At 36.7% G+C, this 17,212-nt stretch overlaps 1 protein-coding gene across 1 annotated transcript in view; it reads left to right on the top strand.

The window, feature by feature from the left end:
* Nucleotides 1–17,212, top strand: part of LOC139146169 (BCAS3 microtubule associated cell migration factor-like) — a gene marked incomplete at its 5' end in the record, with an annotated part of 32,764 nt that overhangs the window by 9,050 nt on the left and 6,502 nt on the right. Inside the window, 11 exon segments of the mRNA XM_070717577.1 lie at nucleotides 6,541–6,771; nucleotides 7,402–7,495; nucleotides 8,017–8,166; nucleotides 8,625–8,731; nucleotides 8,734–8,911; nucleotides 9,652–9,817; nucleotides 10,803–10,885; nucleotides 11,773–11,855; nucleotides 13,677–13,864; nucleotides 14,618–14,718; nucleotides 15,882–16,046. Coding sequence (XP_070573678.1) covers nucleotides 6,541–6,771; nucleotides 7,402–7,495; nucleotides 8,017–8,166; nucleotides 8,625–8,731; nucleotides 8,734–8,911; nucleotides 9,652–9,817; nucleotides 10,803–10,885; nucleotides 11,773–11,855; nucleotides 13,677–13,864; nucleotides 14,618–14,718; nucleotides 15,882–16,046 — 1,546 coding nt within the window.

The raw sequence follows: 17,212 nt of genomic DNA, 5'->3' as shown, positions 1-17,212 counted from the left end.
CTTTGCAACATTTTTATCAAACCGAACAGTACAAACATGAAAACCTAGTCAGCTATAAGAGCTAATGCGATCTCTTTAAAATAACTAGTGTTTTTTTATCATATACCTTGTTGACAGGGCGGCAATCACCATAGCAACCATCAATGCATTTTCAGATACAGTAATAGAGCGACATTGGACATACCTTTGCATGTATATTAATGGTTATAACATCATAACTTTTGTGTGCTAAGTACACAGCAATGTCAACTAAAGTCATATCGACAGTAAAAGAGGTCAAAGGCAAATATACGTAAGTGTGTTTGATTGTTTAACAACAAAATTTGGCAAAGTTTTATGTTTTTGTTTTCATGATAGAAGTAACATGTTCACTTATCAAAAATGAGTATCTGTGTCGGACCAACGTAGTTAGTGGGAGATGATTATAAGCTTGTCAACGAGTAGACAAGTAGTCTGATCTCAAGAGATACCGATATACTATGACTTTTTTCCGGATTTCATGTTGAGCTACCCTGCAGATAAATGCTTTTGGTTGTAATTTTCCATCGGGGCGGAGCTTAGGTCACATGGGAAAAGCTTTAACAAGAGGCCTAGTAGCCGATAGACTTCTGCTGTTATGTATTGCTTAAAAATAAAAAGGGTCAGGTTTTGTTGTAAATAAACTTTGTAATATTGATACATCTGCTTATGTTGATTTTAGGAACACTGAACAAGGACATCCTTGCAAATGCATGTATTACTATTGTACAATAATGGCTCTTGTTTTTCATCTCTACCATAAATATGCAAGTATTAGCAAAATTTGAAGAAACTGAAGTAATCTAGGAACCTTTAAAGATAATTGTGAGAAAATTGTGCTTTTCAAACAAAAACGAAAAAAGGCCCAAAAATTTCAAGTATGAAACTTAATTCTCAACTTGAATAAACCTCACTCAGGTTGTCCCTAGGACCCCACATAACACACTTCAAAGTTGATAAAAAGGAAGAAATGCCCCAAATACAAATATGTAAAGTTCACCATGATTTGAACAAATCTAACTGAACTCAGCCAAATGAGTTGCCTACCAGTATTGAAAGCAATTAGACCAGCAGTTTCAGAGAATAAAACAATTGTTGATAGATGACGGATGACGACGGACAATCCACGTATCTGATATGCTCCACGTCACTGACAGCGGAAGTAAAAAATGCGTAACCACCTTAATTCCTGAAAAATGATCGCTGTGTCGTGAATATCTTGGTCCAGTTAGTTGCGCTGATTTAATAACTGTCGGATTCAATGTTACACATGTTGCTACAGCGAGTAGAATTGCAACTTCAGTTCGCCTTTTTTGAATCTATCTATTCGCCTTTTGTTGAAAGTTTTGAATTTTGTCTAGGCATGTACAATACACATATCATGCGCATATAATATTCGAGTAATTAAGTAACAAAGAAATCATCAACATATAAAATAGTTCAGCTTCATGCGATATTTCTTATGAAACTGGAAAATGAGTCGTGTAATTTCTTATAAAACTGGAAAAGTGAGTTGTGTAAGTAATAAAATCAAACATCTTGAAATTAAACTTCACTAGTACTCCAAGGGAGTGATTCATTTGTTGTACATCCTATTGGTTTTGTGGTCATATACTCACTTATTTTTTCAGACATGGAAATTCACTTAACCTTTGGCCGGTGATTAAAATACAATTAGTCACCTCCTGAATAATCTTTAAACTAATATTTATTTCAATAAAGTAAAAAAGATTAAGTGGCATTTCTTTTTCACGCAATATCATTGTCTCGATTTAGTTTGTGAAAAATTTTGTTAAATCTAACGTCAAGGATGTTTCAGAGGATATTAATCAAAACAAGCGGGCGAAAAATGTGCAAACATTACGTCCACGTATCATTTAAGGTGCTATGGCTCACATCTTAATAAGCTTGGGGAACTCAACTTTTGGAAAGGTTTGTTCAAAGCAACTAAAATTCGCAAATTTGAAACTGTATTACATATTGTATAATCTAGACCGCGGAGAAAAAGTGTTCCCACAAGAAAACACTTAGTAGACTTGAATGTGAAAATTCAGTTCAATCTACTATTAAATGCAATCTGACTCTAGGGTGTCACAAAGGGATGCTACAAATGTAAATACTGGAGTCTATCAGAAAAAAATGTATAATTTGTGAAAGAACAAAATATGTAATAAAGGGGCTAAACACGAGAACCCCTACATCAAGCAGTAGACTTGAGGCCAAACATAAGTCTTTGGGAAAATGCTGTAGAAAGGATGATGGCTATAACGTCTAGGGGTTTTGTAGCTGCAGAAGCACACTGCCACCGCAGCTGCTATACAGTACCCGACAAAACTAACGCAACAAAAGGCAAGCCTCGGACAGGCCACAGGCTTGCCCCAGGCAAGCTCAGGCTCACATAGGCTTGCCTGGGTCTGCTACAAAAACCCTTGATTTTACAGAATGCACAGTCTGAGCTTGTGTTTGATAGCTGGCATACCTTTACCAACATTACCTTGTCGTGATTGGCGACAGCAGCTGGAAAATTTGTCGTAGCTTATGCTTCGTTGTTATAATATTCGACAAATATTCGATATCATGGCTAATATGAACACATTTTGTAAGACTGAAGGACAGCCAGGGAAGTAAACAAGTGACAAGATGGAGTTCAGTTCAGATAGAGCGCTGTGATGGAGATACTTGTAGAGCTCAGTAATTTTTCCCCACATAAATGAAAATTGGTCAAGGAAAGAAAATTGGTCAAGGAAATAAGAGCCGATACCGTGCAACAAAATATTTGGAAAATGGAATTCGATTGTATGGTCGTAAATGTCCAGAGTCGTTCATTACTGTCCACACGACGTTAGGTCGTTATCGTTCAGCTGTCAGTGAATTTGATTCTGCTGGAGCCATTCACGTCATTTCCAACCCGTCGAATATGTTCCGACGAAGATTTGCCCAAGAAGAAAATATTTCCTTCCTTCGCTATATATGTCGTTTTACGTTTCTGCCAAGTTTTCTTTAAAAAGTACGCCGAAGTTTTCGTATTTTGTTCTTTAAAATGTATGGACAGGCATTATTTCTCATCTCAAAATAGCATACCGAGTATATCCAGGACAATAGTAAAAAAACCCACCCTAGCTGTCTTTATTTTGGGCACATTACTAACGCTAGGGTTTTTTCCAGAATCTGAATAACAGAACTATTATTGTTCAGAGTTTTCCACTGACTTTTGACAGCAGGGCGTGACATCTGGCCACATTTTAGGTAACAGAAAAAATTGTATAGCCTGTCCATTACCACTCAGACTTCCGTTAGGAGATGAAGTCATGCAAGTGGTTCTGAAAGTTTATTTTTAATTTACTAAACAACAGACATCAAAACAGGTCCAATAATCATTATCATTCAAGATATCTAAGAAATTTACAAGGTCCAAGGGATATATCAAAAATGGCAAAAGCAATGGGGTAATCTTGAACCACGAAATACTTTTGGTACCACTTGTCCGGAATGGGTACGCGTACCCTGCCAGCTAGCTAGCTGCCCCATCAAAATTGACACAAAGCGACAAATCTAATACAACGTTACCGGAAATATGATAAATATCTGATACACGTTACGTCGATGCGCAGTTAGTTTGTTCAAGCGTTTGGTTGACAGTTGATGTCTTGATATCGATGATATAATGCGTTGATATGCAGTCAGCAACAGGCTGCCCTGGTTACATTGTCCACTGGTTCCGTAAAATTAGATATTAAATGTCTAAACCTTCGCCAATTTCAAAATTAAGACTTTCTACAGCTGAGTAGCATACACACGCAGATCTAGATCGCTTAAATTTGATAATTTCCTCTTGATACATTTTCAGAAGCATTCCCTTGTCTTACTTGTTCGGCGTCGATTTTCATGATGAGCGTCCATTTTTGCTCACGTGTTTACACACGTGAGCATATGTCGCAGCGATGTCTGTCTGTCTGTCTGTCTGTCTGTCTGTCTGTCTGTCTGTCTGTCTGTCTGTTGGTCCGATATCTCAAAAACGGCTCATCAGATCAGAATCAAATCTAGTACATAGATTCAGTTAGCAAATTGCAAGAACTGATTGGTTTTTGGTGGGTGTGGCTTGCATACTTTTGCTCATTGCATTTTGCCAGGGAAAAGGTAGAGGATCATAGAAAGTCACATATAACTTGGTCGTTGGTCATTTGTAATTAGTAAGTTAACGATGAACGTTAATATGTTTGTTTTATTTAGTGCTATTTACTTTGATCAAGCGGTTCAAAACAGTAGTTTTATTATTAGCTCTATCAGACAGATTTTATTTTGTTATCTATCGTTGAAATATTTACGGCTGATGTCCAGCAGCATTAAAAACTTATTTCTGACTGGTCTATTTCTTTGTTAGATCAGGTGCAGGCCACGCATATAAAGGTATAAGTACTGGGGTTCAGTACATTGTTCAAATGTCACGTTAAAGTTCAGATGTCATGTCACTAATGATTTGTTCGAAAAAACATTAAAATGACACATTTTTGTTTACAGTAGTATGAAAATTCTGAAAATATACATTATTGGCCAATACGTATAGCTATAGCTAATAGCCGTAGGCTGTTAGCTAAATATAAGCTTGTTGATGTTGCTTATTATTGATAATTATGATGTTTAATACAAACTGGTACCATAAAATACTCTTTCCGTGTAAAAACATATACGTAACACCATAGAAATCACCATTTTATTCTATGTTTAACCTTGTTCTTTCATTGACCTTGACCTTGGTTTGAAAAGAGCATCAGACAATGTGGTCACATTTAATACCGGTAGAAGCCACAAGTATCGTTTATCAAAGACAAGAATGCATCTTGCTGACAAGAGTGCATCTTGCTTGAAAATGTCAGAAAGTGCACAACAAAGAGACACTATTTCTGTGCATAGTCACCTGAAATGTAAACTTTCCATGTTTTGAACTTTGACCTCATTTGGTTGTGTACACCTGACCTTGACTTTAAGGTAACATCTTGAGTGAAAGTTAGAATGTGTAACATATCCTATTTATGTTATCAATTTTGGTATGAACATTTTCATAAAGCAGGATATTCACTTTTGTATACAATTGTACTTACTAAATAATTCAGATGTCTGTTTCTATGGCAACGGTTTCACCCATTACTAAGCTACCAAAACTTTTCAGAAAATTCAGAGTTTCAACTTTCAAAAATATATAAAGTGTGAGATTGCCCTCTGCTTGCCCCAAATAGTACCAATTGACCATAATTGGGGCCTGGCCATAGAGTACATGTGTAACTGAAAACACACTGATGGTTGCCTTGGTAATTACTCACTACCAACAACATCCCTGATACATAACATTCTAATTTTCAAAGAGTACATATCTGTGGCTATGTCTGAACACGTTTTTGAGTTTCCATCATATTTTATGTTAATGTAGCAGAAAAGTATTTATGAAAAATGCTCTATTTTATCGAAATTCTGAGATATTATGGGCATGACCTGTTGACCTTGACCTAGAATGTTCAAGGTCATGGGGTCAATTGAAAGGCCATGATGTGAGGTACCCGTGTCTGTCTTGAAATCACGTAAATATCTTTTACCGTTCCCTAGAAAATCACTTTTATCTAAAATTATTAGCTTTTAAGATTGTAAGTATTGTTGCCATGACAACGACTTTTGAGACAGAAAGCTACTTCTGCGACCTGTCCACCAAAGATTTTCAGAAAGTTCAGATTTTGGGCTTTCAGAAAATGTATGGTGGAATTTGCCCACCCAAATGGTACCAATAACCTATCTGGCTCATGGACTATAATAGTATTGACCCCCGGAAGATATTCAGTCACACGAACGGGACCATTTCACCAGACCTTTAAAGAGGACTTAAAGTTGTATTACTTTGTGAACTATGCAGAGTTGTGCATTATCATACTGCTTTCCATTCTTAGTTTGTGTTGGTTTTTTGAGAAACAGTATGCCTGACAGCAGCATGTCTCCATCAGATTGCCTTTGCTTGTAATGTTATAAACATGGTGGTTTAAATTCCTGCTGTATGTAACTTTTACATGCAAGCTTCTCTACAGCAAATGTGACATTTAGTAATAGACACTTTGTGGAGGGTGATAGTATTTGCAATGAGTGTATATATGGTAAATCGGTATGAGAAATAAGTCTACATAAGCCTAGGTATATTCTATGTTTAATATCAGTTAAAGAGATAGATTCATGCATTTGCACAATTTCTTGTAAGTATACACAAAAATCCTGTGAAGTTGCAACCAACATGAATCAAACTCTGTACGACCAAATTTTTAAGACATACATTTCAAAAGATAGCCATAATATTTGAATAATAAATGCTGGAAAATTTACCATGACATATGCCTAACAGAGTAAAGATTTTAATTGGTAAATTCACCAAGCATCTATGTTAGCAAATCATTGATATCGTTGCCATAGTATTGCCTAATGTCATGGATGTTATAAAAATGTGATTGTAGCCAACTGTTGAGATTTTGATTTCTTGGTACCTTACAGCTTGATGTCAATGAAGAGAGCAATGGTGAAGGCATTGTGGCACATTTCCCTGCCCATGCTAATGAGCCAGTGTCAGCAATGGAGTTTGATCCGTCTGGAACACTGTTGGTGACTGCCGGTACATCGGGACACAATTTCCATTTGTTCAGGATATTACCTCATCCATGGCAGTCCAGTCAGGCTGCTGTACATCACCTGTATATACTACATAGAGGGGACACAAGTGCAAAGGTGAACTGAACTTTTGTGTGTTAAATAGATAAAACAGACAACAGCTACGTTTTATTATGCCAATGTACAAACTTTTCATACTACAGTATGTCAGAGTAATGTATTTCAGGCGTGAACATTTGAACATTTGTTGATACCCAAAACAAGAACAAAGACAAATCCTAGAGAGACCTTTGTTCCATTCATTACCTGAAACTGTTTTGGAAGATGAAAAAATCCAACAATGGGAATAAAATTGCTCAATCCAGACTAGGAGTGCCGTATTTTCTCACCACTTTCTTTTCTTTATGGTAATTATAGAAAATCATAGAGAATTGAATGAACCTGTCATGGCCATTCCATCAATAAAACAATGAAAAATCATACATCATATGGCAATATCAGAAAAGTAACAATTGATATCTTGATCCAAAATTATTCGACGAAAACAAGCCTTTCATCCATGATATTGATTTTTTCCTTCTCCATATCTGAGATACGCATATAGCAAGACAGTCTGTATGTTATCATTTTTAGTCAAGACAAGGTTGTGTGATTTTGTCTGAGGAAAAAGGGTGAGAATAATTAGTAAAAGTGTTTATAGTTTTAAAAACTTGATAAAGATATTAACTTGTATCCCTACCTTTTCAGGTTCAAGATATTTCATTTACTTTAGATAGTCGTTGGGTTTCGATAAGCACCTTAAGGGGTACAGCTCATGTATTTCCCATCACCACATATGGAGGTAAGTACTGGAATTCATAAAGCTGTCTGTTAAGTCCGTATCCACCACAGTTGGTTATCATAATAAGAGTTTATCATAAATATGATTGGAAAGCCTCAAATGATTGCTGCACAACATTGTCTTACACTCTTTGTGTCTCAAATGACAAAGATGTACCATATTTTGTGAAAATAAATTCTTTTGGGTGCTTTGATTTTTACAAATTTTACGGACAAGGAAATTTATTTTTCATGAAATTAGAACTGAGAATTTAATTTCTTGATCTGACATCTCTGTGAATGTTACAAGACATTGCATGAAAGATGCTTGGACAATGAGAACATTGATTATACAAGGTTGAAGAGAGCATCTGGTACATCTCGTACCATAATGGGTTTACTGGCATTGTAACTTTTCCATATGCTATTGTTGTTGTACTCAGAACTATGATATTTTCAGAAAAATAGAATATTTCAGTGCATCCAGCATGTAAATTCCAGTGACTGTTTGATAGTACTATCTGGATCTTGATTATATTATAGGTCCTATTGGAGCAAGGACTCACACGTCACCCAAGGTAGTCAACAAGGAAAGTCGTTTCCATAGGAGTGCTGGTTTAGAAGACATCGCTCTCCATAGACAGTGCAGTGGTCACAGTTCAACACATAAATTATCTGGAAGCCCAACGTCAGGTAAGGTTGCATTGGAATTTTGGAAAATGTGGACTGAGTCTTGTGAAAGTGCCTATTCTTGGGCTCCAGAATCACTCTGCTAGGTGTGGTGACTACAGTAACTATCAGATATATTCATTTACACTGTCATTGATAACATGCAATCAATGAATAATTTCTAAGTTGGGGATAAGTTAATCATACAGATATCTACAGGTGACGGTTTAGCCATTGCGAAATCTGTCTAAGTTTTGTCATGTTATCAGAAATCTCACACTTTCTTAAACACCCGCCCATGTTACTCTGATGTTACTCTTTGTATATAATTGAAAGTGACTTGCTCATTAAAAAGTCACAGTTTGTTTGCTGATATAAATTAGTATACTGTTATATCTCAGCAAACCAAATCTATATATGCAAGTTTCATTCCATGTAGTTCCTTTCATTCTGATTCATTTGTTCTTTTCATATTCTGACAGGTTTCCATGGAGAAGACAACGTCCATGCGGTGACTGCCAGCAGTCTGGTCCAACATGGCAATCCAAGGCTACCACCATACCCACACCAGTCACCGAGATGGCGTCAGCCCAACTCAAACAGCTCAACCCACTGGTCACCATGACAACATCCACCACAACAAAACCCAAGCTGACAAGCCCTCAAGCCACAGCCACAGATTCTGGCTATTTCCCTATGGCAAGCTGTTTTGCACCTTCTAGAGCACTGGCTTTCAGTGGTAGTCCTAAAGTCAACAGAGATAAATCAGGTTAGCTGTCCATTTTTCTGTGTATCATCCAGTAGATGATATTCTAATTGTAATCAGCCTCACATGCAGGGTCCCCCCAGATAACTCCTAAAAAGTCCACTACCACTCCCAAAATTTCTATATCTTTATTATCCAAGAAATCATTCATAGTATAAGGAGCACTATGGGCCTTATTCACTGAATGTCTATGACATGGGGTTTCCAAAATGTCATTTTTTCACTAGAACAGCTCAAAAATCTTTCGTGCACTGTTACTATACTTCATATGATTTGATGGTGCCTTACCTTTTGCACAATTCTGCCTTTACCAGTAAAGTGTAAGGAATTTGGAAGAGAAAACCAATAGGCCTAATTGAAATATCACTTAAGTCCTTACTAGCTTCTGCAAAATTTTTCATGTTTCTTCAGATATTACGCTTTACCAGCTCATTCCCATTTACTAACAGATTTTGTGTGGGCTTGATTTGAATGTAAAGTTCAAGTCATTAATACTGAACAAATGTTGCATGGCTTCCTACATGCAACCCTGGCTTCCTACTTGCAACTATGGCTTCCTACTTGCAACCATACAAATACAATGTTAAATACGAAAATATTCATCTGAACTGAACACTTTCAGAAAAATGAGTGTTTACTTACAATTTTATCAAATTGCCTTATACACTTTAATTCAAAAACATTTTCCCGTAATATATTTTCAATAAATCCATACTTTATCATATTTTGATCTGTTCTAACAGAAAGTGTCAAGCCACCAGTGGTTGATTCTCTCTATGTAATGGGCTGCCATGGTAAACTGGTTGAGTATTTCTTAGAACCCCATGCACCATCAGGGCTAACTAAGAAGAGTGATGACGCACCTCTGGAAGTTACGACATCAGCCAAGCTACAATGGCTGCTTCAGAGGTGAGAAAATGTTTTATATAAACATGTAGACATTGTCAGGGATGACCAAATGGTATGTAAGAAGTTGCTTTATCATTTCGGTAAATAAGTGTTGCTGGAACTGAGATTTGAGGAATTTTTCAGTCTGCTTAGTATAGTTCATCAGCATTCTTAGCATTGTCAAGTTCACATACTACAGTCATTGCCATCCCAAAAAGGACACCAACACAATACACATGGGAAAGGAACGCTTACTATGCAATGATGGATGACACAGAATGTGTTACAGGTGTGCTGTCTGCACCATTTCTGTTTTGAATGAAGTATACTGTCAACATAAACATTATGTAGGAAGAACAGGAAGTTATTTAGTGCTAATCTCACTGATGATTTTTGAGTAGAAGCAAGGACCATCTTTGCTGCAAAAGCAGATCAATATTACTTTTCTTGATCATATGCAGCTACTTTAATGCCTGTACCTGGCCAGGGTATGAATTAATGTGAAAAAGAGTGAGTGGAAAATTATTATGTTGGAGGCTACTACCACAATAAAATTAACTATAAAGATGTTCAGATCTGTCTTCTATTCACACATGGAGTTAGATCTCTATTTATGATGGAACACCATCCCAAAACGCCACAAAAAGCCATCCCAGTTTAGAGTGTTTTGGTATAGTATTAATCTGTTCATATGTGAGGTATAGCCAGGTTTTAGAAGTGACTCAATCCCCACTCCATCACTACTCTGATCAAAATTTTCACATGGAAATGGAACTCTATAATGCATTGCTGATGTACAATAGTTTGTTCATACAGATAAATTATTTTCTATGCAACACGCGTTTGAATAGAGTTCAGATGCAAGGAAATAAAAACAAACTGACAACTCCTTCATGCATAATGTGAATCATATATACTGGTAATGGTCTTGAAGGATAGATCAAGAGGAATTGTTTTAATATGCCTATAAACTATCTGAAACCCCTGTTTGGTTTTTGTGTCCTAGGTCTCCAACTGCACCTGAGTACAGACCACCCTTAGGAATAAACAACCCACTCATTCAACTGACATGTGAGCAACCAAACACTGGTGAGTATCCCAGCCACCAAGGCACACAGTTTGTGAAAGACATTTCTTTCTCTTTCCATGAAATCAAAAGCAAAGTTTTTGATTACCTGTGGTGATTTTTCATTTGGGGAACCAAAATTAACTTGTTTAAATTCAGGTAATGATTTCATGGTTTTGTTAGTCCGTTAAGGTAGAATGTGCATCAGGGACATATCCAGAATATAAAATTTTTATTATACCTTGCAGGTGTGTGCTTCTCATCTGGACTCATGGTCTTGTTTTTGTGAAAATTGAAAATTTAAGTTTAATTTAAGTTTTCCCCACAACAACATTACAATGAGATAAAGTCCATTTGAATTTCAAATATTGGTAAATTTCTGGATGTTTTGTTTCTCTAACACCAGAATTCCATATTTTTTTCTGGATTATAAAGAAAATGCTTTAATGTTATTTCAGAGGAAATTTGAGAAAAGGTTTAAAACTAAGTCTGTGAAGCACATACCACCATGATGGTTTGTGTGATACTTTGTTGGCGGACTTATTCATCCTCTGCAAGCTTTGTTTTGTAAATTTTGTAGAGCATGAAAAGTACCCTCTCTTGTTCAGAACCTTGAAAATATTAAAAACAAAAGTAGCTGACATAAATATAGCTTCAGTCCCCGTAGGACACAAAGAGGGCAGCAGTATGATTTCTGATTTCTATGGCTTTTGTCATTAACTCTGAACCTCATTGTAGGACTCACTACTGCTTCATTTAATTAATTTTTATATCTTACATGATCAAATCTGTTCAAAGTTGAATTTGATAGTTACCAGATGATATAGGAAAAATACTTTGTCCCATTACTGAGCAGTGTTCTCTCTCACTAAATCCATGAATTTCATGAGACATTGTCTTCACTCCACAGATTACTATTTCAGTGATGATACGCAGCTTGAATTGGACATGGATGATGGTTTCCGTGGTGAGGATGAGGATTGGTTGCCAGAGGTATGTTAATTTCTTACAATGTTTCGGTGTTTTTGTTTGCTTTTGATGCAGTATGGCACACATTAAGACACAGAGGTGAAGTAACTGTCCTTGTATTAATAAATCCACTTTATTCAACCTGAAAGAATGACACTGTAAGTGGTGATCAGGTCACTGGGGTGAACACGTCCAGGGACAGTATCTACATCTGAATTGATAGCACGCTTGAAGGGACTAGAGGCATGAATTTTGATAGTTTTCATTGTTTTTTAGAACAAGTACATTTCTTGTTCATGTCCCTAAAGAGTGTAGAAGTTAAACACAACGCAGTGTACGATATGCAATGCCATTGGTGATATTCAATTCTAGTCTGGGCCAACATTCAGACATCGAAAATAAAAGTGGATGTTACTCATTTGTTTACAAGCTGAAAAGTAGGAATTTCTATGTGATATTTGAAGAGGAACAATAAACCACATTTAAAATACAGAATAAATTGTACCAAGAATATGGCTAGAGTTACAGCTGTTACCTATAATGGAATTTCAAATTGTCCCACCCCCCACTTCCTAGCAACTTCCCAAAAGAAACATCTCAGACCAAATGGTTCTACTCCGGAATAAAAAGTACGCGATGCGTTCTACAGACTCAGTACGCCCAAATAATCATGTGATGCCGGTACAAACAAGCCCACATGTGTACTAACATGTATGGAAATACACGTATGTCTAAGCGTGTTTGCGCACATGGCTTTGTTTGTACCGTGGTCGATTCGAATTCAGGATTTGGCCTATTGAAGTAAGAAAATCGTTGAGTTTAAAGTCAGGCCTGTAATTGTACTTTGAATGTTTCTGCCATTTGCTACACTGACCTGATATCAAATTTCTAGTTTCAGTTTTGTTTGATTATAGAATTTTGTTTTCAAGTTGACAAAGTAAATAGCCAGACAAGGGTAAACTGCTTGCAAAGAAATAGACCTGCAGAGTGAGAATTATTTTTAGGCTAAACAATCAAATACTCATTTATAGTATTGAAAGTTGCTGACATTACGGAAAGAAGTAGGTCAGTCAAAGATCGTAATCAAAAGAGGATGTAGTATTTTATTAGTAAAAGGTGAATGATAATGTGACCATGTGAAAATGCAAAGCATAGAAGTTGCTATGTACTTGTAAGGTAATTTGCTAGTCAGTTGTCACTGATTTGTCACCTGATAACTTTGTCTACATACTTGTTCCTATTTTTAACCGCTCAACTACCACAATGGTGTAAACTTGCTGTAATAAACATACTGTGAACATGTATTGGATCTTGTGAGAATTTTCCAACACTGAAAATATACAGTAATTCACTATAGTGCCAGAAATTTCAAGGCATTTCAAGGTAGTTATTGGGTGAAATTGGCCCTGTGACTTCTTATTGTCCAACACTGTGGTTAAAAGTGAAATTTCTTAAGGCAATCTACAAAAAATATACCTGGGTAACTTCCATGTTCACTTCCATAGTAACCACGGCAGGCAAGTAGCTTTGTACAACTGGCAACCATCTCGAAGTGAAGTTCATTATGGTGAAATTTCCTTCATGTTTTTGTGAAATTTCCTATTTGTATATTGAATTTAAAAAAGGAAAACCCTAAATTTCAAATGGTTGACTACGCAGTAGTTTTCTTTTGTTGTATACCAGTTTTTGATCGTTGTTTCTCAAACTGTATTCAGTAAAGTATATTTATTGTGTAGAAAGTCACCGGAGTCTCTGAATCCCATTGCTATGGTCTCCAAACCACAGTATTACAGAATATTAACAACAATGTCTTGCCTGTCAATATTTTCCTTCTTTCTTTGTTAGGTTGAGATGTTGACCCATGCAGGGCCACATCGTCGTTTGTGGATGGGTCCACAGTTTCAATTTAAAACATTCAATTCGGCAGTATCGACCACAGTGTTATCGTCACAGTCATCGGCATTGCTCTCCCAGAGTCCAGAGACCACAGGCATGGATCTTTACAATGATGAGCTGGACTTTCAGAGTCTCAGGTAATTAATACTCCATGGAGTTCTCACCCATCCCAGGTGTCACCACATGAGGTAGAGTAACCATGGTTTTACTAATCTTTGACAATGCACATACTGTCCGTGTGATGCCACTTTTCAGAATGTGTCGAACCTGTGACTCCCCCCGTCTATCACCATTTCCATGTATTTCAAGTTTGCAATTCTAAGAACAGAGCATAATACAGTGGTTTGTGTTGAGCCATTGTCAATATGGAAACAAGCATACTGTCTAAATTGAGGAGTTGCCAACACTGTCAGTTGTAACTGTCATCGATCACAAGAAATCAACTCTGTGAAAGATGAAACATTGTCTGGAAGGTGGTCAGACATAGCCAAAAAAACAAACCGCTATAAATGTGTTGTATTGATAAGGTGCAGTTTCGACATACTTGCAAATCAGTTTAGATTAAAATCATACTAAATTCCAACATATCAGCATTTGAAAATTTTCATTGGACATTTTAATTCATCCTGTGTAACGTGTCAATAGAAGCTGTGCTATAAACGAAGTATCATGGCAGAAAATGCTCTGACGTTTTATGCAAGTGTTAATTCTCATGGTGCAGATTTATACTTAGTGCCCTTCTGCTGGTATATCTGTGCATTTCAGTTTTTCACTTCTGTATCTTCCAAAGCAATTCTGATCAGTAAACATCAGGCTGGATTATGGTATATCTCAGTAGTATTTCCAGTCATCTTGATACATGACCTTGTTATCTGTTTTGTATACTTTAGAATTCATCCAGTGCGTTCTCAACCGGTTCCCACCCCTCATGTTGGCAGGAGTGATGACTCCGCTGCCACATCCATGCCAACACTGATAGAGGCCGGATCAGGTGAGGTTTACAACTCTGTTTCAGTTCTTGTTTTGTTTCTCCCCAATATGAATATTCAGTTAAACATTTTATCTCTATGAATTCACAGTGCAGCCCTAGCTCTGAGAATGTGTCCTTGAGTCTAGCACTTACCTATAACACTCTCTGTCACTTCAAAGAGAACAAGTAGGTGTATAGACTGTGATTCCATGGTATGGTTTATACCTTTGATGAGATTCATTGAAATAACAGTGCATAACAAGTTTTGCTGCGTGTATTCCCCAAGGTATTATGAAAAGGGACTCAATTACTGGGGGGTATGGGTAAGGTGTGGTTGAATGACTTGAGCATGACTTCCTAAACTCATATGGTCTATAGGAATTAAATCATTGTCATCTTCACCATCATCATCATCATTCCATGAGCATAATTATCATCATGATTTGATTTCAATTCTTCTTTCAGTCTGATAACGATATCCCTGTTAGCAATTACAGTAAAGCTTTTTCAATGCCACTTCCACATTCTGTGGATGAGGTGCCAAAAGTTGACAGCATATCAGGTCACATGTGTGCATTATCTTGAGTGTTGAAAATTGTACTTCATAAAGATTACAATGAAATATAATTGAAGAGTGTCATATAGTATTCTCAATGTGTCCAGCAATGCTGCTCACTCAAATGCACTCTTAACAATGGGTCCAACCATGCCGTAGGAACCAATTGCAATAAATAGCAAACAAAATCATCCTCAGTTGACATTCTGTAGATTTATAGACCTAAATATTTCATATTAGCCATTTGTAATTATTAAACTATTAAACTATGGAAACAATTCCTTTCCATAGTTAATACAGTCATCATCAGTCTTCATTCAGAAGAAAAATAGACCTAAAATTTTCAGATTTTTCGTTTAGCGCTACCATTATCTATAGTATAGGAAAAATTTCCAAGCTACAGCCAACACAATAACTTTAAGTCAATTTACTTTCGAATAACACACCTAAAATTGCCAATTTTCCAAACCTGGCAATAAATTATACACCACAAAAAAATTGCAAACCCAAGCACACACTTGCCATCATTCAGAACATATTACTACACCTACATTTTTCAGATTTTCCAATTCCAACCATGAAATCATTCTCAATTTTTTTTTGCAATGGATGTATTTTTGTATCACAGGAAGTTTTGACCAGTCTTCAACATTGCTTGAAGTGTGCGGCAGCTGGCCAGAGAGTGGACGACTCAACAGCAATGAACAGGTTGAAGAACAGCTGAAACAGACACTGGCAGAAGCCATGCTGGAATCACCAATGAAAGAGTCACACTCAACCACCTTAACGGGAGGTAGGTGATCTAAAAAGGTCATCTTAAAAATAATTAGCATCCTTTGTATGTAACATTTGATGATCTGTAACTCACAGTAGAAGGTGCCTCACAATTAATTTTTCGGACACTCAAAATTTTTCTGTTAATTTTCTTGACTGCTGCATATGGAGACTCTTTTTGAAGCCTTTGGATTACAACAAATTTTCACTATCTTGCTTTTGTGAAATTCAAAAATTTTAATTTTCCCAAAAGAGTTAACACAGGGTATAGTGGCCGTATTTGAATTACATGTATTATTTGTGTCTCTGATCTAAAAACTTTGCAGAGTGACCCCTGTTTTTCATTCTTGATTATGAAAGAGAATGGTTTACATGTAAACTTAACTTGATGAAAATATGGGCTAAAGTTTGAAACTTCTTGTTTTGGGCAAGTGCTACCTCTCAGTGGAGGAAGCTTGCATATGAATACCCTTGTTAGTCCCCACGGACACCGTCCGGGGGGACTTATAGGTTTGGTCATGTCCGTGCGTGCGTGCGTGCGTGCGTGTGTGCGTCCGTCCGTCCGTCCGTTCACACAGATATCTCAGAGATGCAAGAAGCGATTTCATTCAAACTTGGTACAAGGATTACTTCATATGTCATACAGATGCACGTCGATTTGTTTTGTGATACGATCCAATATGGCCACCAGGCGGCCATTTTATTACGATTTTTTCATGTACAGAGCCAAAACTCAGACATGTTTCAACCAATTTTATTCAAAGTTGGTACAAGGACATTGACCAATGTCATAGATATGCACGTCAATTTTCTGTGATATGATCCAATATGGCCGCCAGGCGGCCATTTTATTACGATTTTTTCATGTACAGAGCCATAACTCAGACATGTTTCAACTGATTTTATTCAAAGTTGGTACAAAGACATTGACCAATGTCATAGATATACACGTCAATTTTTTTGTGATACGATCCAATATGGCCGCCAGCGGCCATTTTATTATGATTTTTTGATGTACAGAGCCACAACTCAGACATGTTTCAACCGATTTATTCAACATTGCTACAAGGACATTGACCAATTTCATAGATATGCACGTCGATTTGTTTTGTGATACAATCCAATATGGCCGCTAGGCGGCCATTTTATTACAATTTTTCATATACAGAGGCATAACTCAGGCAT

The sequence above is a fragment of the Ptychodera flava genome, chromosome 12 (assembly GCF_041260155.1).
Source record: "Ptychodera flava strain L36383 chromosome 12, AS_Pfla_20210202, whole genome shotgun sequence".
NCBI lineage: Eukaryota > Metazoa > Hemichordata > Enteropneusta > Ptychoderidae > Ptychodera > Ptychodera flava.
This window is presented reverse-complemented; position numbering and strand designations above follow the sequence as displayed.